The sequence below is a fragment of the Hypomesus transpacificus genome, chromosome 19 (assembly GCF_021917145.1).
Source record: "Hypomesus transpacificus isolate Combined female chromosome 19, fHypTra1, whole genome shotgun sequence".
In the NCBI taxonomy this organism is placed as follows: domain Eukaryota; kingdom Metazoa; phylum Chordata; class Actinopteri; order Osmeriformes; family Osmeridae; genus Hypomesus; species Hypomesus transpacificus.
The window spans coordinates 12,077,717-12,098,392 of record NC_061078.1 but is presented as its reverse complement, the minus strand read 5'-3'; the positions used below and the strand labels follow the sequence as shown (position 1 = coordinate 12,098,392).

The 20,676-nt window shown below is 39.8% G+C and overlaps 1 protein-coding gene across 1 annotated transcript; it reads right to left on the bottom strand.

The window, feature by feature from the left end:
* Nucleotides 1-11,856: 11,856 nt before the first annotated feature.
* rlbp1a (retinaldehyde binding protein 1a) lies at nt 11,857-19,123 on the bottom strand. The gene is made up of 8 exons (XM_047042274.1): nt 19,038-19,123; nt 18,292-18,332; nt 17,656-17,784; nt 15,429-15,633; nt 13,971-14,149; nt 13,623-13,781; nt 13,107-13,217; nt 11,857-12,863 (listed from the first exon to the last, which is right to left on the bottom strand). The coding sequence occupies exons 2-8, from the start codon at nt 18,304-18,306 to the stop codon at nt 12,717-12,719; spliced, it is 945 nt and encodes a 314-aa protein (XP_046898230.1). The 5' UTR covers nt 18,307-18,332; nt 19,038-19,123; the 3' UTR covers nt 11,857-12,716.
* Nucleotides 19,124-20,676: the final 1,553 nt, after the last annotated feature.

Genomic DNA, 20,676 nt, shown 5'->3' with positions numbered 1-20,676 from the left:
AGTGCTTTTCAGCTCCTGAATAGCGTTTTCCATGCATTTACAATGTTTGGCATGTAACTTCTGGCTGAAGGGTTTTCTTGATGTTTTCACTGCTCTAACGTGTTACTGTGGGTGTTACTACATGGTAAAGGTGTTTTCTGAAGCTGTGTAGCCCTTAGATTCAGTTTAAGAGACTTTCATTTTTTTATTGCTTTAAAGTGCTTTTCAGCTCCTGAATAGCGTTTTCCATGCATTTACAATGTTTGGCATGTAACTTCTGGCTGAAGGGTTTTCTTGATGTTTTCACTGCTCTAACGTGTTACTGTGGGTGTTACTACATGGTAAAGGTGTTTTCTGAAGCTGTGTAGCCCTTAGATTCAGTTTAAGAGACTTTCATTTTTTTATTGCTTTAAAGTGCTTTTCAGCTCCTGAATAGCGTTTTCCATGCATTTACAATGTTTGGCATGTAACTTCTGGCTGAAGGGTTTTCTTGATGTTTTCACTGCTCTAACGTGTTACTGTGGGTGTTACTACATGGTAAAGGTGTTTTCTGAAGCTGTGTAGCCCTTAGATTCAGTTTAAGAGACTTTCATTTTTTTATTGCTTTAAAGTGCTTTTCAGCTCCTGAATAGCGTTTTCCATGCATTTACAATGTTTGGCATGTAACTTCTGGCTGAAGGGTTTTCTTGATGTTTTCACTGCTCTAACGTGTTACTGTGGGTGTTACTACATGGTAAAGGTGTTTTCTGAAGCTGTGTAGCCCTTAGATTCAGTTTAAGAGACTTTCATTTTTTTATTGCTTTAAAGTGCTTTTCAGCTCCTGAATAGCGTTTTCCATGCATTTACAATGTTTGGCATGTAACTTCTGGCTGAAGGGTTTTCTTGATGTTTTCACTGCTCTAACGTGTTACTGTGGGTGTTACTACATGGTAAAGGTGTTTTCTGAAGCTGTGTAGCCCTTAGATTCAGTTTAAGAGACTTTCATTTTTTTATTGCTTTAAAGTGCTTTTCAGCTCCTGAATAGCGTTTTCCATGCATTTACAATGTTTGGCATGTAACTTCTGGCTGAAGGGTTTTCTTGATGTTTTCACTGCTCTAACGTGTTACTGTGGGTGTTACTACATGGTAAAGGTGTTTTCTGAAGCTGTGTAGCCCTTAGATTCAGTTTAAGAGACTTTCATTTTTTTATTGCTTTAAAGTGCTTTTCAGCTCCTGAATAGCGTTTTCCATGCATTTACAATGTTTGGCATGTAACTTCTGGCTGAAGGGTTTTCTTGATGTTTTCACTGCTCTAACGTGTTACTGTGGGTGTTACTACATGGTAAAGGTGTTTTCTGAAGCTGTGTAGCCCTTACATTCAGTTTGAGAGACTTTCATTTTTTTATTGCTTTAAAGTTCTTTTCAGCTCCTGAATAGCGTTTTCCATGCATTTACAATGTTTGGCATGTAACTTCTGGCTGAAGGGTTTTCTTGATGTTTTCACTGCTCTAACGTGTTACTGTGGGTGTTACTACATGGTAAAGGTGTTTTCTGAAGCTGTGTAGCCCTTAGATTCAGGTTAAGAGACTTTCATTTTTTTATTGCTTTAAAGTGCTTTTCAGCTCCTGAATAGCGTTTTCCATGCATTTACAATGTTTGGCATGTAACTTCTGGCTGAAGGGTTTTCTTGATGTTTTCACTGCTCTAACGTGTTACTGTGGGTGTTACTACATGGTAAAGGTGTTTTCTGAAGCTGTGTAGCCCTTAGATTCAGTTTAAGAGACTTTCATTTTTTTATTGCTTTAAAGTGCTTTTCAGCTCCTGAATAGCGTTTTCCATGCATTTACAATGTTTGGCATGTAACTTCTGGCTGAAGGGTTTTCTTGATGTTTTCACTGCTCTAACGTGTTACTGTGGGTGTTACTACATGGTAAAGGTGTTTTCTGAAGCTGTGTAGCCCTTAGATTCAGTTTAAGAGACTTTCATTTTTTTATTGCTTTAAAGTGCTTTTCAGCTCCTGAATAGCGTTTTCCATGCATTTACAATGTTTGGCATGTAACTTCTGGCTGAAGGGTTTTCTTGATGTTTTCACTGCTCTAACGTGTTACTGTGGGTGTTACTACATGGTAAAGGTGTTTTCTGAAGCTGTGTAGCCCTTAGATTCAGTTTAAGAGACTTTCATTTTTTTATTGCTTTAAAGTGCTTTTCAGCTCCTGAATAGCGTTTTCCATGCATTTACAATGTTTGGCATGTAACTTCTGGCTGAAGGGTTTTCTTGATGTTTTCACTGCTCTAACGTGTTACTGTGGGTGTTACTACATGGTAAAGGTGTTTTCTGAAGCTGTGTAGCCCTTAGATTCAGTTTAAGAGACTTTCATTTTTTTATTGCTTTAAAGTGCTTTTCAGCTCCTGAATAGCGTTTTCCATGCATTTACAATGTTTGGCATGTAACTTCTGGCTGAAGGGTTTTCTTGATGTTTTCACTGCTCTAACGTGTTACTGTGGGTGTTACTACATGGTAAAGGTGTTTTCTGAAGCTGTGTAGCCCTTAGATTCAGTTTAAGAGACTTTCATTTTTTTATTGCTTTAAAGTGCTTTTCAGCTCCTGAATAGCGTTTTCCATGCATTTACAATGTTTGGCATGTAACTTCTGGCTGAAGGGTTTTCTTGATGTTTTCACTGCTCTAACGTGTTACTGTGGGTGTGACTACATGGTAAAGGTGTCTTCTGAAGCTGTGTAGCCCTTAGATTCAGTTTAAGAGACTTTCAGTTTTTTTATTGCTTTAAAGTGCTTTTCAGCTCCTGAATAGCGTTTTCCATGCATTTACAATGTTTGGCATGTAACTTCTGGCTGAAGGGTTTTCTTGATGTTTTCACTGCTCTAACGTGTTACTGTGGGTGTTACTACATGGTAAAGGTGTTTTCTGAAGCTGTGTAGCCCTTAGATTCAGTTTAAGAGACTTTCATTTTTTTATTGCTTTAAAGTGCTTTTCAGCTCCTGAATAGCGTTTTCCATGCATTTACAATGTTTGGCATGTAACTTCTGGCTGAAGGGTTTTCTTGATGTTTTCACTGCTCTAACGTGTTACTGTGGGTGTTACTACATGGTAAAGGTGTTTTCTGAAGCTGTGTAGCCCTTAGATTCAGTTTAAGAGACTTTCATTTTTTTATTGCTTTAAAGTGCTTTTCAGCTCCTGAATAGCGTTTTCCATGCATTTACAATGTTTGGCATGTAACTTCTGGCTGAAGGGTTTTCTTGATGTTTTCACTGCTCTAACGTGTTACTGTGGGTGTTACTACATGGTAAAGGTGTTTTCTGAAGCTGTGTAGCCCTTAGATTCAGTTTAAGAGACTTTCATTTTTTTATTGCTTTAAAGTGCTTTTCAGCTCCTGAATAGCGTTTTCCATGCATTTACAATGTTTGGCATGTAACTTCTGGCTGAAGGGTTTTCTTGATGTTTTCACTGCTCTAACGTGTTACTGTGGGTGTTACTACATGGTAAAGGTGTTTTCTGAAGCTGTGTAGCCCTTAGATTCAGTTTAAGAGACTTTCATTTTTTTATTGCTTTAAAGTGCTTTTCAGCTCCTGAATAGCGTTTTCCATGCATTTACAATGTTTGGCATGTAACTTCTGGCTGAAGGGTTTTCTTGATGTTTTCACTGCTCTAACGTGTTACTGTGGGTGTTACTACATGGTAAAGGTGTTTTCTGAAGCTGTGTAGCCCTTAGATTCAGTTTAAGAGACTTTCATTTTTTTATTGCTTTAAAGTGCTTTTCAGCTCCTGAATAGCGTTTTCCATGCATTTACAATGTTTGGCATGTAACTTCTGGCTGAAGGGTTTTCTTGATGTTTTCACTGCTCTAACGTGTTACTGTGGGTGTTACTACATGGTAAAGGTGTTTTCTGAAGCTGTGTAGCCCTTAGATTCAGTTTAAGAGACTTTCATTTTTTTATTGCTTTAAAGTGCTTTTCAGCTCCTGAATAGCGTTTTCCATGCATTTACAATGTTTGGCATGTAACTTCTGGCTGAAGGGTTTTCTTGATGTTTTCACTGCTCTAACGTGTTACTGTGGGTGTTACTACATGGTAAAGGTGTTTTCTGAAGCTGTGTAGCCCTTAGATTCAGTTTAAGAGACTTTCATTTTTTTATTGCTTTAAAGTGCTTTTCAGCTCCTGAATAGCGTTTTCCATGCATTTACAATGTTTGGCATTCAACTTCTGGCTGAAGGGTTTTCTTGATGTTTTCACTGCTCTAACGTGTTACTGTGGGTGTTACTACATGGTAAAGGTGTTTTCTGAAGCTGTGTAGCCCTTAGATTCAGTTTAAGAGACTTTCATTTTTTTATTGCTTTAAAGTGCTTTTCAGCTCCTGAATAGCGTTTTCCATGCATTTACAATGTTTGGCATGTAACTTCTGGCTGAAGGGTTTTCTTGATGTTTTCACTGCTCTAACGTTTTACTGTGGGTGTTACTACATGGTAAAGGTGTTTTCTGAAGCTGTGTAGCCCTTAGATTCAGTTTAAGAGACTTTCATTTTTTTATTGCTTTAAAGTGCTTTTCAGCTCCTGAATAGCGTTTTCCATGCATTTACAATGTTTGGCATTCAACTTCTGGCTGAAGGGTTTTCTTGATGTTTTCACTGCTCTAACGTGTTACTGTGGGTGTTACTACATGGTAAAGGTGTTTTCTGAAGCTGTGTAGCCCTTAGATTCAGTTTAAGAGACTTTCATTTTTTTATTGCTTTAAAGTGCTTTTCAGCTCCTGAATAGCGTTTTCCATATATTTACAATGTTTGGCATGTAACTTCTGGCTGAAGGGTTTTCTTGATGTTTTCACTGCTCTAACGTGTTACTGTGGGTGTTACTACATGGTAAAGGTGTTTTCTGAAGCTGTGTAGCCCTTACATTCAGTTTGAGAGACTTTCATTTTTTTATTGCTTTAAAGTTCTTTTCAGCTCCTGAATAGCGTTTTCCATGCATTTACAATGTTTGGCATGTAACTTCTGGCTGAAGGGTTTTCTTAATGTTTTCACTGCTCTAACGTGTTACTGTGGGTGTTACTACATGGTAAAGGTGTTTTCTGAAGCTGTGTAGCCCTTAGATTCAGTTTAAGAGACTTTCATTTTTTTATTGCTTTAAAGTGTTTTTCAGCTCCTGAATAGCGTTTTCCATGCATTTACAATGTTTGGCATGTAACTTCTGGCTGAAGGGTTTTCTTGATGTTTTCACTGCTCTAACAATTTACTGTGGGTGTTACTACATGGTAAAGGTGTTTTCTGAAGCTGTGTAGCCCTTAGATTCAGTTTAAGAGACTTTCATTTTTTTATTGCTTTAAAGTGCTTTTCAGCTCCTGAATAGCGTTTTCCATGCATTTACAATGTTTGGCATTCAACTTCTGGCTGAAGGGTTTTCTTGATGTTTTCACTGCTCTAACGTGTTACTGTGGGTGTTACTACATGGTAAAGGTGTTTTCTGAAGCTGTGTAGCCCTTAGATTCAGTTTAAGAGACTTTCATTTTTGTATTGCTTTAAAGTGCTTTTCAGCTCCTGAATAGCGTTTTCCATGCATTTACAATGTTTGGCATGTAACTTCTGGCTGAAGGGTTTTCTTGATGTTTTCACTGCTCTAACGTTTTACTGTGGGTGTTACTACATGGTAAAGGTGTTTTCTGAAGCTGTGTAGCCCTTAGATTCAGTTTAAGAGACTTTCATTTTTTTATTGCTTTAAAGTGCTTTTCAGCTCCTGAATAGCGTTTTCCATGCATTTACAATGTTTGGCATTCAACTTCTGGCTGAAGGGTTTTCTTGATGTTTTCACTGCTCTAACGTGTTACTGTGGGTGTTACTACATGGTAAAGGTGTTTTCTGAAGCTGTGTAGCCCTTAGATTCAGTTTAAGAGACTTTCATTTTTTGTATTGCTTTAAAGTGCTTTTCAGCTCCTGAATAGCGTTTTCCATGCATTTACAATGTTTGGCATTCAACTTCTGGCTGAAGGGTTTTCTTGATGTTTTCACTGCTCTAACGTGTTACTGTGGGTGTTACTACATGGTAAAGGTGTTTTCTGAAGCTGTGTAGCCCTTACATTCAGTTTGAGAGACTTTCATTTTTTTATTGCTTTAAAGTTCTTTTCAGCTCCTGAATAGCGTTTTCCATGCATTTACAATGTTTGGCATGTAACTTCTGGCTGAAGGGTTTTCTTAATGTTTTCACTGCTCTAACGTGTTACTGTGGGTGTTACTACATGGTAAAGGTGTTTTCTGAAGCTGTGTAGCCCTTAGATTCAGTTTAAGAGACTTTCATTTTTTTATTGCTTTAAAGTGCTTTTCAGCTCCTGAATAGCGTTTTCCATATATTTACAATGTTTGGCATGTAACTTCTGGCTGAAGGGTTTTCTTGATGTTTTCACTGCTCTAACGTGTTACTGTGGGTGTTACTACATGGTAAAGGTGTTTTCTGAAGCTGTGTAGCCCTTACATTCAGTTTGAGAGACTTTCATTTTTTTATTGCTTTAAAGTGCTTTTCAGCTCCTGAATAGCGTTTTCCATGCATTTACAATGTTTGGCATGTAACTTCTGGCTGAAGGGTTTTCTTAATGTTTTCACTGCTCTTACGTGTTACTGTGGGTGCTACTACATGGTAAAGGTGTTTTCTGAAGCTGTGTAGCCCTTAGATTCAGTTTAAGAGACTTTCATTTTTTTATTGCTTTAAAGTGTTTTTCAGCTCCTGAATAGCGTTTTCCATGCATTTACAATGTTTGGCATGTAACTTCTGGCTGAAGGGTTTTCTTGATGTTTTCACTGCTCTAACGTTTTACTGTGGGTGTTACTACATGGTAAAGGTGTTTTCTGAAGCTGTGTAGCCCTTAGATTCAGTTTAAGAGACTTTCATTTTTTTATTGCTTTAAAGTGCTTTTCAGCTCCTGAATAGCGTTTTCCATGCATTTACAATGTTTGGCATTCAACTTCTGGCTGAAGGGTTTTCTTGATGTTTTCACTGCTCTAACGTGTTACTGTGGGTGTTACTACATGGTAAAGGTGTTTTCTGAAGCTGTGTAGCCCTTAGATTCAGTTTAAGAGACTTTCATTTTTGTATTGCTTTAAAGTGCTTTTCAGCTCCTGAATAGCGTTTTCCATGCTTTTACAATGTTTGGCATTCAACTTCTGGCTGAAGGGTTTTCTTGATGTTTTCACTGCTCTAACGTGTTACTGTGGGTGTTACTACATGGTAAAGGTGTTTTCTGAAGCTGTGTAGCCCTTACATTCAGTTTGAGAGACTTTCATTTTTTTATTGCTTTAAAGTTCTTTTCAGCTCCTGAATAGCGTTTTCCATGCATTTACAATGTTTGGCATGTAACTTCTGGCTGAAGGGTTTTCTTAATGTTTTCACTGCTCTAACGTGTTACTGTGGGTGTTACTACATGGTAAAGGTGTTTTCTGAAGCTGTGTAGCCCTTAGATTCAGTTTAAGAGACTTTCATTTTTTTATTGCTTTAATTATTAAAAAGTCTCTCCTGTACTATAATTAATCTGTTATTATGATGGGGTACTTGCTGTAGATACGGGACATCAAAACTTGATTGGTATCACTTTAGGAATAGACATTCACTCATGAAAACTATTGAAATGATTTCAAATATGGCAGATTTACTTATATTTTCACGTCACAATTTTCATACTTGAACAGTACCTCCTTGAACTTGAACAACTACAGTTTCCTTAAAACTGTGTTGTTGACAATGACACATTCTTGACACATATGCACAGAAATGCAGCTGTAACTCTGTAAACTTAAAATGTATCGCATCATTGACACTTTACAAACTCCGCAAATAGCCATTTTGTCATCATCCTTTGATACTGTGAAGTGCTGCCACACAGCCGACATGTTGAATCATGTTGTTGGCGCTCATAGTAACTTCTAAAACTGATTGTTCCAATCCTTGATTCTGATTGGCTATATCACGTTCCATGCCGTTGTAAAATCCAGCATAACCTTTCAAGTTCTCCTCATAACATAACATTCCATATTACTGCCAACGAATATTTCAAATAAAAAAAGACGTTACAAAGTTACACGGTAGCAAGCAACCTAGTCGTAAAGAGAATGGCAACATTTGTTGTGAATTTTGATTTGCTGGGTGGGCTGACGTTTGACGAGTGGTGGGAGTCTATTATTAAACTATTTTGTTTCTTAAATTTGATTGTCTTTATTTATGAAACCATATCAAATATTTGTAGTAACAGTTTTAGAAAATCAATAAGGCCCGCAAGTCCGTGTTTTGCGCTGATTTTAGAACAGGTAAGGGGAGTTGTTAGGCACAACGTGACGGGCTTATTGCTTAATTAAACATTTGCTTCGCGTGCGCATAATTTGCACGTCACCTTATCGGCCAGGTACATCGGCAGAAAGCTTTATATCTGCAGACGCCGATAATTACGTTTTGAAGCTTTTATCTGCCGATACCGATGACGTGCAGATATTATCGTGCATCCCTAATATATATATATATATATATATATTAATATGAAGAAGTTTGTATCCAAGATTGAGGATTTGATCATCTTTGCTGTAAAATAAAATAAATATGCATTTCATAGCCAGTGAATGTCACAATGAATGTTTCCCTGCCAGGGCTAGTTTAACTTTATCTTGAGATAAGACTCGTCATTCATTTCTCATCTCATTGAGCTATGGAGGAACAAGTGCAATCTCTCTTAGCTTACACAAAGCTGCTTAATGGTTAAGGGGTGAGTGATAAAGTGATAGTTTAAAAAGTTTTTTCTCCCTGTATATAACAAAAATCATAAAGTTTAATTTAGACCCATGAGATCATTAATACACAATTACAGATCCAAACAGCCAAACTACAATTAATAATAATAAGACTTAATTTATATAGCACATTTCATACAAGAACTGCAGCTCAAAGAGCTTTACATACAATCAATAAAAACAATGATACAAGTAATAAAAGTAATAAAACCCTTCTGAGGCAGCAGTTTTTGCGGTAATCACACAAGCTGCAGTCTTTGCGGTACCTCGAGCCACAGTCTTTGCGGTATCTTGAGCCACGGTCTTTGTGGTTTCCCAATATAGATAAAATGTAACTCAACAAAACACAAGCCGCAGTCTTTGCGGGAATCCCCAAAAATCTATAAAAACAATAATACAAGTAATAAAACCCTTCTGAGACTAAATTGGTCAAATGCTTTGGTAAAAAGTTTAACAACGTTTTGAACTGTCTTTTGAAAAGGTGTAGCGTGTTTGCTTCCCTAATATTTATGGGTAATATGTTCTATAGTTTGGGGGCTGCATCACCAATCTTCTTATGACTGCTTCCTCTAATAGGCCTGCATCTGATGATCACAGTGTTCTAGCTGGTGTATAGTTAGTAAGAGAGTTAGCAATGTAGCTAGGTCCTTGTCCATTTAGAGCTTTGTATGTGAGGAGAAGGATCTTACAGTCAATTCTGAAGGCAACAGGGAGCCAGTGTAAAGTAGCTAGGACTGGACTAATGTGTTCTCTCCTTTTGGTTTTGGTTAATAATCTAGCTGCAGAGTTTTGAATAAACTATAGTCTTTCAGTGGTTTTGTTGGGAAGACCAGCGAAAAGTGCGTTACAGTAGTCCAGCCTGCTTCTCTACATCATTTTGGTTTATGAATGGTCATACCTTTGTTATATTCCTGAGGTGAAAGAAAGCTGTTTTGGTTTATTATTGTGGAGTTGAAATTCAAATCTAAATCCAGGATTACCGAGATTTGTCACCTCTGGTTTAAGATAGGGGGTAATACAATTGTCTATGGTTTAATATTGTATGAGGGATAGTAGTCAAATTAAGGAACCTGCATTGAGATTGTAGAACTTGCTGAAAACTATCAATACAAATCAAATCAGTTTTTTATTTGACAAATTTTTCATTAAATAGGCAATAAGGTCATATTGGGAGTCAGATGGCTGAGCGGTGAGAGAGTCGGGTTAGTAATCAAAAGGTTGCCGGATCGATTCCCCGCCGTGCCAAATGACATGGGGTCCTTGGGCAAGGCACTTCACCCTACTTGCCTTGGGGGGAATGTCCCTGTACTTACTGTAAGTCGCTCGTCTGCGAAATGACTAAATGTAAATATTGAATATTACAATTGTGTCACTGTTACGGCCTGTGGGCCTTTTGTGTACTGTTCGTTGCCCTATCGTGTTTTCCCCTCCCCTTTTTGTTCTCCCTGTCGTTGTCCGCAGGTTTCTGTCCGCGATTGGCTGTGTTTGTTCCGGGTCTCATCCAATCGCGATCCCGTCTGTCTTCCTCGCAGCCCTTAAGACCCCATCCGTCTTTGGAACGGGAGGCAGCCTTCCGCATTCTGTTCTTGTGTTCACGTGTATGTTCTGTCGGTAGCAGGTCCTCGTGTTTGTTGCCTTTGGGTGTTGTTCGTTTGGTCGTTCACAGGAGAGAGGGGACAGGTAAGCCGCCCATGGGTATACACTCCCATCACGCAGCTTACTCCCTTGTGACTTCACTAGGCAAGGAACGGTGCCGCCCTATGTAATTTTGTTAGAGAGGCATTATTTGGGGTAGGCAGGCTATTTAGCACTTTTATTGTTTTCATTCCTTTGGCACCGTTCATGGTCCCCTTGTTCTCCTGTGACGCCTTTTCTGTTTGTAAAATAAAACGCACGGTTCTCTACATACACCTTCGTTTGTGTTCGTGTTAGCTGCTGGTTGTAAGTCCCTCCTTTGCCTAGACGTCGAAAGCCTTAGTTTGTTCAGCCAGGGAGGGTCGTAACAGTCACTAACAGTCTTTTGGTATTGTGAATTTGTATCACTGAAGTGCATTTGTGGAGAAACAATAGCATTTAAGTTATATGTTTGATTTAATCAAGAATATTTGGTTCTTGGGAGGATATTTTGGGGGGGGCGTTTATTGGAAACAAGTCTTCACACAAACTGTTTGTAGTTGATGTTAAATACATAAGTGAGGTTGTTATACCCTACGTGGTGTCAATAATTCATTGCAGTAATATCTACTGGACAATGAGAGATGGTGTGCAAGTTAATGCACCAATTTATAGAAAATACAATAAACTAAAATTGCATAAACAAAAGAAAAACAATATATGTCAGTGTTTCCCACAGATTAGAAATCTAATTGTGGCGGGGAGCGGTGGGGGTTGTCAGACCGGGGGGGGGGGGGGGGGGGGGGGGGGGGGGGGGGGGGGGGGGGTCGTAATAATTCCTTCGTTAATAATTTGTTACATTAAATATTAATCCAAAATGATTCACACCTTCACAAATTAACAACAACTAACATATCATTTCTGCATTATGTAGCAACGCTAGTGCTAAACAACTATTTAACTGGTCGGCTCCAAGACGCCGGGTAAGTAGCTAGCTCTTGAGACTTCTCACCAAAAGAACGAAGGGGAAACTTCGAGTACTGTAACAGTTGCTCTGGATAAGAGCGTCTGCTAAATGACTAAATGTAAATGTGAGTAAGGTACCTAGCGAAAAGTAGCCTCAACTTTCCTCGACTTTTAGCTACGGCTCTAATGCTGAAGGCTCGCTGATACAGCTGTCGGTCTTACTAAAACGGCATATGTATGCATTGTTGCTAACGTGTGCTGACGTTGTGACTGTGTGCATATGTGGGAAAGACGCATAAGTGACAGAGAGACAGAGGGAGAGCAGGGGAAAGGAAATGCAGCTGAACAAATACGCTGCGTGTTTTAACCTAAATAGCGATAAAAAAAAATGTTTTACGAAACGCAATGTGTGGCGGCCGGTGTTGATTCTGTGGCGCACCGCCACAAATTAGTCTATGTGTGGGAAACACTGTATGTATATAATATATTCACATTTTATTGAAAATAGATTCTTAGGATGCTACTCTGGATAAGAGCGTCTGCTAAATGACTAAATGTAAATGACTAAATGTAAATGTCTATTCCAGGGATTATTAGATTGATAATTTAGTTTGTCAGAATGTTGAAGAGTATGATTATAGCAGTACAGGGATAGAAATTACAATACAGACAATTAATGTTATTAGTTGTAAAAAAGAAAAGAAAAAGAAGAATAAAACAACAACAAAACAGTAATATTTCAACCAACCATTCAATTCAATATTCCCATTTTACACAGACATATGGCCAATGTTTTGAAAGAAATTAAACTTAGTTAAGCAAAAAGACAACTGTTGAACAAATTGGCTTATTTGTCGGATAACACAACAACTAACACAGGCCTATCTTAAGCTTTACTTATTAATATATTCTCTTGAGAAAGGTTAAGAGTGTACCTATTGTAACGTACATATTGTCTGCAATTTATAAAGGTGGATCCTGTCCAATGTCATAGAAAATATTGCACATTTAAAGCAAGGAACAACAAATTTACTTCAGGCCATGTTGATAAATTCTTGGGGCCTTTTTCTGAATTTCACAGTTAACCCCTGACTGAAAAAATGCTTACAAGGAGGGCCTACACTTTACTCTGCAGTAAAAAACAATGACCAAACATTCATATCCAGGGACTATGTAAAGACACCCCAAACATTCTATTCTTTCTCATGTTCCTACAGATTAAAATCAGTCTCTAGCACCTAACTATGGACATTTCTAAATCTGAAAAAAACAACCTCATCATTGACAGACCGTACGTTTTAGATCCGAGTTTATTTTTCAGATCAGAGGGTCTAAGGTGTTAGATTCTGGGTTAAGACCAGGTCATTGACTTTTCCAGCCTTGTGTGTAGAGGTGACAGTGACATGGTTAAAGGGCAGTGTCCTCTGATCCAAACAGCTTGGTAGCAATGGCCTTGCAGTCAGACACAGGGGCTTTGCCATCGAAGTCTGATGGCAGGATGTCTGCATCAAATTCCTTGAGGTAGCCGTCAAGGTCCTCGCCATGGACAAACACCTGACAGGAGGAGGCCCAAGAACAGAGATCAGAAGAGGCCCTCTACACATACACTTGACTCTACGAGAAACTCCTGGAACATGCATTTATTTTCCCAACAGACATTGCAGAAACACATTCTTTGATAAGATAACGGAATAAGAGAGAGATAGAAAGAGAGAGACACATCCATGCACTTATCGCAGCTCATCTCATGTTCTCCAACTGTACACCTCACACCCTCAGTCCTCCTCCCCTCCTCACCCTCTCCAGCAGCTTGCTCTTCATGAAGGGTTTGACCACGTTGTAGGTGGTGGTGAAGTACCAAGGCTGATGAGTCACATGGACTGCCTTGAAACGAGCGGGGAAGGAATCCTGCATTCAAGAACACCAAAACATCCTTAGTCAGTCTGAGGAAGCACTAGTGGGTCTAGGATTAGCACTAACAGATGTTTAGTGATGATAAATATTTATATCTAAAGGTGGTGGAGCATAGACCCATGGCTTTGATCCTATAGACATACATTTTAAATGTAGTCATTTAGCAGATTCTCTTATCCAGAGCGACTTACAGTAAGTACAGGGACATTCCCCCAAAGTAAGTAGAGTGAAGTGCCTTGCCCAAGGATACAACGTCATTTGCACGGCTGGAATCGAACTGGCAACCTTCTGATTAATAGCCCGATTCCCTAACCGCTCAGCCATCTGACTAGATAAGTGTGTATGGCTATGTAAATGGATCTACCCACAGGTAGATGGACTAGTTGAAGCTGCTCTGACCTGAAGCATGTCCACCATCTTCTTGAGCTCAGTGGGTTTGATCCCAGAGGCGTGCTGCATGGTGAAGCCCTTGAAGTTCTCTATCAGGACAAAACCATTGATCTGGGTCTCCTCGTTTTCCAAGAGCTTCTCCAGAATCACACAATAAGCCCTCAGGGTCTACAATATACACACACAGATACAGAGGTCATAATGTGGTGTGCTGAGACTAGTGTGATATAGTTACTGTGTATACAGAATGTGCTAGAACAATGGAACCTATCGTTTGGTCAGCAAAAAAATCAAACCCCAACCCCTTGACACTTGAGACAGTTCGGTAGAAGCTTAATTAATTTAGAAATTCCTAACCTCATCAAAGGTGACCTCCTCCAGGTCCCAGTTCTCAATGTTGAAGAGCAAGACCACATGGCCATACTTGTCTCTGCTGGGCAGGACCACGGGGTAGCCCGCCTCGATGGTACTGCGCACTGCCTCCGGGGTGAGGCTCTCAAAGAGTTCAGGATACTCTTTTCTGAAACGTACATAACCTGCATACATGCAACCGATAAGGAGAACATTACAGAAACCTTACAAGTCACAAGTGAGATATAGTTCATCAGTATTGTTGGAGCCAGAATGGGTAATGTTTATTGTTATTATTTATAGTTATGGAATATTAGGATCAAACAAAATTAAGTGAACAATTGATTAATAATTGATTGAATAATATTTTGTTGGTATTTGGATTTGCTTGTTAAGCAATGTGGAGGTGCGAAATTGAGTCGGCCATGGCCCACTTTGACAAGTGACTGCAGCACCTGACATAGCGGAGCTACATCATTTGAGGAATATGATGAGGATCTAAAGTAAACATTTTATTGTGTGTGAAAATATAGTATGCCATCTGACACAAATTCCAGTATTTAGGATGGGTTGTCGAAGTAGCCGTGATCCAGAGCTGCTTTCACATGACGACTGAACATCTGTAAAACATTGTCTCATCTTCTGTCCCAAACCCTTTTACCCCAATATGCCAACAGCATAACTATGCATGTGTGAGTGCATGTTTGTGTGACACAGCTTCTTATCTTGATCCGCTCGACTAACCCCTTCCTTCCAGGCCACCAATTAACCTCAGGGAGCAAGTGTACATTCCTGTCTCACAACTCTGGGTGCCCCAGCATTCACCCCCTTTAAAGGGTTGTGTTATTGTACAATGTTACTTTTCAGCCAGTTACATTTGATATGTATTAGAGACATATTCAATGGATGTGTATGTGTGTGCATGTGCGTGGTTTAGGCATGTGTCATAGATCCAGAGACTGCATGACTGTATGAGAAACAGTGGAATGGGCTTTGTTATCATGGCCCGCATTGTTTTTGCACAAACACACAGTGTCTCGGTGCAGGCACTGGACAGTTCCCAGCAGAAAACGATGGGTGCACAGGCCAACCAAACCTCCTGCCCTATTTAAACACAAAGGACCACTTTGTCAGACTCCAATTATCGGAGAGTATTCTGAGTGATGAGAAAACAAATCAAACAAATAAAAAACACAGAAAAATTGTTTGGCCCTCAACTTACTAATCTTACCCAGTGTCCTCGACAGTCCATGTCCACAGTACTGTATGTATGTAAAGTATGTATGTGTGTAGGTATATACCTATTATTATAGTACATAGGGATGGATGTACGGATGCATCAATGGATCCATGGAAAAAGGATGGATGGATAGATGGACAGACAGACAAACAGACAGATGAGTTGAGAATGTAATCGTAGCATTCACAAAGGAGTAATCCTCTGACTTGACTTTTCCTCCTCACCTTTCATGAGCTCGTGGGACCTGGCCACGTCAAACTTGCGAGCTCTGATGAAACGTAGGAGCAGAGAGTCTGGCTTGTCTCCAAAGCGCTCCAGCACTGCCTTAGCCAGGTCATCCCCCTCTCCTGCCTTTTCCTTCATCATGGCTCGCAGCTCCTTCAGAGATGACATTCTGGTCTGCTCTGTCTCATTCAATTCATCCTTTGCCTTGGAGATTAAAAGTAATATCAGAGGACCATGTATGGTGGTGGTACCAAGCCCCCACCCCTCGCCCCTCGGCTTGAAGCAACGGCCCCGGTGGATGTAGGTGGTATTGCATTTCCGGTTAGGTTTCCGACTCTTCCGGTCGTTTTTATTCTATTAACTCCAGTCAACATTTACAAAACTATCTCCCCCAATAATTTTTGTTCGATTCTCAAACCTGGCTCGTACTACTAGCTTTTTCATAGAATAATCTTTCCCGATTTTTGCTAAGTTTGAAACCAATCCGAAATGGGTAAACTAGCACCCCATTTATTTGCTTATTTCAATAAAAGTTGCCTACAAATGTGCTTGCGGATACTAACAGAGCACGAGCACAAAAGTTCACATTGGCCGATAGCCGATTTACATGGAGCTGAACGAGCCATAGACTCATGAGCACAGGGAGAACTGGCTTGAGTTGCCTGCCCTGTTGTAGCAAGTTTAGCAAATGGTTGTCACACATACATGAAATGTTGTTAATATAGTTTATTACCGTTATTTTAAAATAGATTTTTCTTAAAAACGTTCATGACATGATGGCAAATATATTATGTTAAGCGCAAGCATAGATTGTTGACGTCTATCTGGAGCAAAGACGAAGATTAATACTTTAACTGGTAACCACAATAGGAAATTATATAGGCCTATATTTAAATAATATTAGTCTTGCCTTCACATTTAGTCATTTAGCAGACGCTCTTATCCAGAGCCTTCAGAAGCTTTTGTTAAACACACCCATTATTCTTTTTTTGATCGTGTCATCAAGCCAGACTGCTTTTGTGGGACAATGAAGGTCCTCAGTGACTATGTTTCACCCCCACTTACATGATGGAAACGTCTTGTAGCCTATATGGTTCTGCGAATATTCCCCTTTCAAAGGAAAATGTTCAATAAAGTATATTTTAGACACAGTTCTCAAGCTTGTATTTATTACATTATTACCAAGTCTTCATAGATCACGTTATATCCATTAATAGGCGTTTGGTTTTGTAGGATGAACATATAAAACACAGGCCATATTTCTACACTGATGTTAAATTGAAGGCAGTGTGAATTTCGTGGCATTTCGTTTGAATATAAAGTTGACAGTAAGCTATGGTAAGTCTGCATTATGGAAGATTTTGGTTACCAAAATAACTATTAAGCTTTCTTTGCCTGGCTAGAACAACGACGGAGCTGTTCATGTTAACAGTTTATCTCATCCGATACAATGCGTTGGAAATCATACTCATATCACGATGAAAAAAAGCAACATATGTGATGAGTTCCATCTAGAATAGCCCTATATTTAGCCTTATAGCCTATTTAAAAAAAACAAGTGAAAAGAATACTATACAGTGACAGAATACATTTCCGTTAAGTTGGCATCATGTGTCTTATTCTTATCGGACTTGTAACCCTTTCTGCCACTGCAATGCCTTAGCTCACACGCTCGTAACCATATAAATCTATGCTCACGACTGGTTGTCGCAAAGTATGACGTGTACAGCTAGTTGCAAGCGTGCACGAGGTCTCGGAGCTAGGGAGTCAGGTGGCTGAGCGGTTAAGGAATCGGGCTAGTAACCTGAAGGTTGCCAGTTCGATTCTCGTCGTGCTAAATGACGTTGTGTCCTTGGGCAAGGCACTTCACCCTGCTTGCCTCGGGGGAATGTCCCTGTACTTACTGTAAGTCGCTCTGGATAAGAGCGTCTGCTTAGTGACTAAATGTAATGTAATGTAGGGAAAAAAAGAGCCACTGTTTAAAGCTAGACCGGAAGACACGGAAGTGGAAAGACGGCTGCGTCCAGTCTCGCGCTCTCGCTTGCCTCACTGCGCCACTGAGCACTTTTCATAGAAATGAATGGGGACGCCATCTTGGAAGACAAAAGTAGCTTACTCTAGTTATATTAACTCTATGGGTGGTACACAAAGTACTGCCGGTTAATTTTGTATTTTTTTTATAGTTTAGTGTGATCCTCTCCCGGGATCTGGATGGTGTTTCTGTACCTTTTGTATGGTGTGAGCAGGCAGTTTGAGGCAGGGGCCAAACACCGGCCCGTGGTCTTTCACAGTCAGGTGTTCCAGCTTGGACCTCAGAGCCTGCTCTTCCTCTGAAACCATGCGGAACGTTCCAGTCTGTACATGCACGCAGGCAAAAGAGAAAGAGAAAGAGAGAGAGAGAGATAGAGAGAGATAGAAAGAGAGCATGTCTGATTACTTACATTTACATTTAGTCATTTAGCAGACGCTCTTATCCAGAGCTTAGTTGTGGTTGACTTGCTGCCTTTCTGTGGGTCTATGTAAACTACACACACACACAAATTATAATCCCCTGCCAGTGCCCCACCCTAGGACAGACCACAAATGATGCAGAGTAGGCTGCTAATCTGTCTCACATGATTACAGAGACGTTTGCTAAACCGCTTGCAAAAATACTAAGGATTCTACAAAAGCATTCATCTTCTACAAAACAGGTATAACCAGCAACAGGCTCTGATATTCTTAAGACCCTCAAACAGGTTGCCAGCCAGCCCCAGCATTCAAAAGTGCCACCATGGGACGAGACAATAAGAAGTTGGCTGAAGTTGAGAACAAATCAGCATCCAGCTTTTAACCTTCCTATTAGTTGCTGAGAATACTTACAGCAGCCATGGTCATAGGATCTTGCAGGAGAGTCACCAACACTGTGAACAGAGAGGAGCGCATAGGGGCCCAAACGCTTACTTTTCAGATAATTTTAATTACTAATGACTATGTTCATCATGGATCAATTTACTGCCTTCACATACGGTCCAGATTCCATTACAACTCAGGGGTGGTTTCAATTTAAAAGGTCACAGAATACGCTTGGTATTATTTCAGTTTCCTGCATTTACTTAGGATAAAGATGTTGGCATTCATTCAGTTCCTGAATTTCTCAGTCCTTAGAATGTTTTGTGTCTAGCATTTGAATTCTGTGGATATGCATTTTCTTAAGTGGCAGATTGTGTTTGATTGTACAGTGTCTCTTTTCAGTTTTACAAAAGAGACCCCCTTTCAACTCTCTAGAACAGAGTCCATGCACACAGAACAACTAATCCACAATCTAAGTTGTAAATCTCTCATCCTGTACAGTCCCTCCATCACAATATATGTATTTATTTTTTATAAAATAAAGATTTACTTGATAGCATTTATCTTTGAAAGCCAATTAAATGACCATCTATCAAGTTAGGTAATGCCACTTGTTTAACCTCATAAAACAATCTCATCTCATTTCAGAATTGCTTGAATCACTGGATAAAATCAGACCTAGGAATTTGTCTGAACTAATTGTAACTCTAACATTTGATTGTACTGTACGATAACATATGAATACCCCAGCCTATCTCAGGTTTGCTTAACCTTACCTTAGTCTTGGACCACAGGGAGCTGGACTGACAGGGAGGGAGAGAGTGAGAGAACCTGTGAGAGAGCTCTTGAGAGTGACAGCAATGGATGAAAAGGCATGTAGGGGGAGGGAGGGAAAGAATGGGGGTCTTTAGGGAGGAGGGAGTGTCACTCACAGGGAGAGAGATTAGCACGTCACCCTGAATTACTAGGAGGTTCTAATTTACATCATATGAACCACAGAGTGAGAGAGGGGAGAAAGATGTAAAAGCAATGTGACCAATAACTCAGAATCTGAGCTATGGGAAATTAAGCATTCCAGTAACCCTCTGGATGAATATGTCTCCAGAAGCTGACTGTTCAAGACTTGGTATAAGTAAGAGTCACACTATAAGAATAAGCACAGTGATTACACTATTTACATTTTAGCAGGAGGCATGGGCGTGCCATGAAGCTTGGCGTTCCTGTCCACTGTGTGACATTAGCTTTGCTGACATGCTCCTCCATGATGCAGACCTAATTATATGTTCTGAACATCACACAAATTATACAACCATAGATTTATCTCAGAAGTATTTTTAGTAGATTTATCTCATCAAAGTAAGTATTGATGGCCAAAACATAGGAGCCCTGGTCACAGTTAATTATACCCATTCAAAAGGAATCTCCCAGCACTCCATAAATGTATTCAGAGGGCCCTGTTTTGGACCAAGATGAGGGATTATATTTTTATCCATGATTGCGTAACATCAAACCATTCTAACTATGTGAACGAGTCAGGAGGCCGTTAGTGTGAGTAATATGGAGAGCCCACTCTGCAAACCTCATTTTCTAATGAGGCAGGGTTGGAGCTTAAACAACCTTGCACAACAAAGTCAGATACAGAGGAATGGACATCCCCATCGATCCATGCTGAGTGAATCAGATAAACCCACTAGATGTAAAGATGATGCAGGATCTAGTTGACCTACTTCAGTGGCTACAGATTTGTTCATCACTTGTCTGATTGGTTTTAGTGGTTTTCAATAAAGTGTCAATCAACATTTCCTGGAAAGGTAGCTAATGTTGATGACATGCTTGTCAGCTTAATTGAGTACCATCAAAATAAAAATATAATTCCCTCATTTCAGATGGTCCACATGGATGTCATTCGTGAAATCCAGAGAAAACTTTTTTGTGAAGCATTCTGTAGCAAGCTTAAGAGAGCAAGTAGGCTGACTTAATTAGTCAGTTGAGCATATAGTCCTCTTTCTAGTCTCAATACTTCAGATCATTAAAAACATGCAAGTAATATGTAGGAAGGGCAAATGTCAGAGCAGTCACACAATGTGACAGAGAAAGTTGTTTATCCACAGCCCTCCTCTCTACCTTCCTGTCTACTGGGGTGGGGGGACTGTACATGGTATGAAGGGGAGCGGGGTGAGGGAGAAGTGGTTAATGAGCTCTGGGTGAATGGTGGGCATGTCTGTCCCACACCAAAGCCCTGCTGCTCTGTTGAGCTGAGACAAATCCAGCTAGCAGGCCTGGCCCCTCGGTCCCCATAGCTCCAGATGACTCCCCCATTGTTCCTCTTTGAGCAACCGGGTTCTCATTAGTGGGTCTTAATGGCTTCTACTCTCCCAAATGGAGGTCCAACTATGTTGTCTATAATACAGGCAC

Bases quoted from the DNA above. Each gene is read 5' to 3' on its own strand.
- rlbp1a (XM_047042274.1), bottom strand. The intron at 13,218-13,622 runs GTCAGAGCAGCT...TCTTGAATGCAG, and splicing joins AGATGGTGGACATGCTTCAG to GATTCCTTCCCCGCTCGTTT. The intron at 12,864-13,106 runs GTGAGGAGGGGA...TCCTCCTGTCAG, and splicing joins AGAGCAAGCTGCTGGAGAGG to GTGTTTGTCCATGGCGAGGA.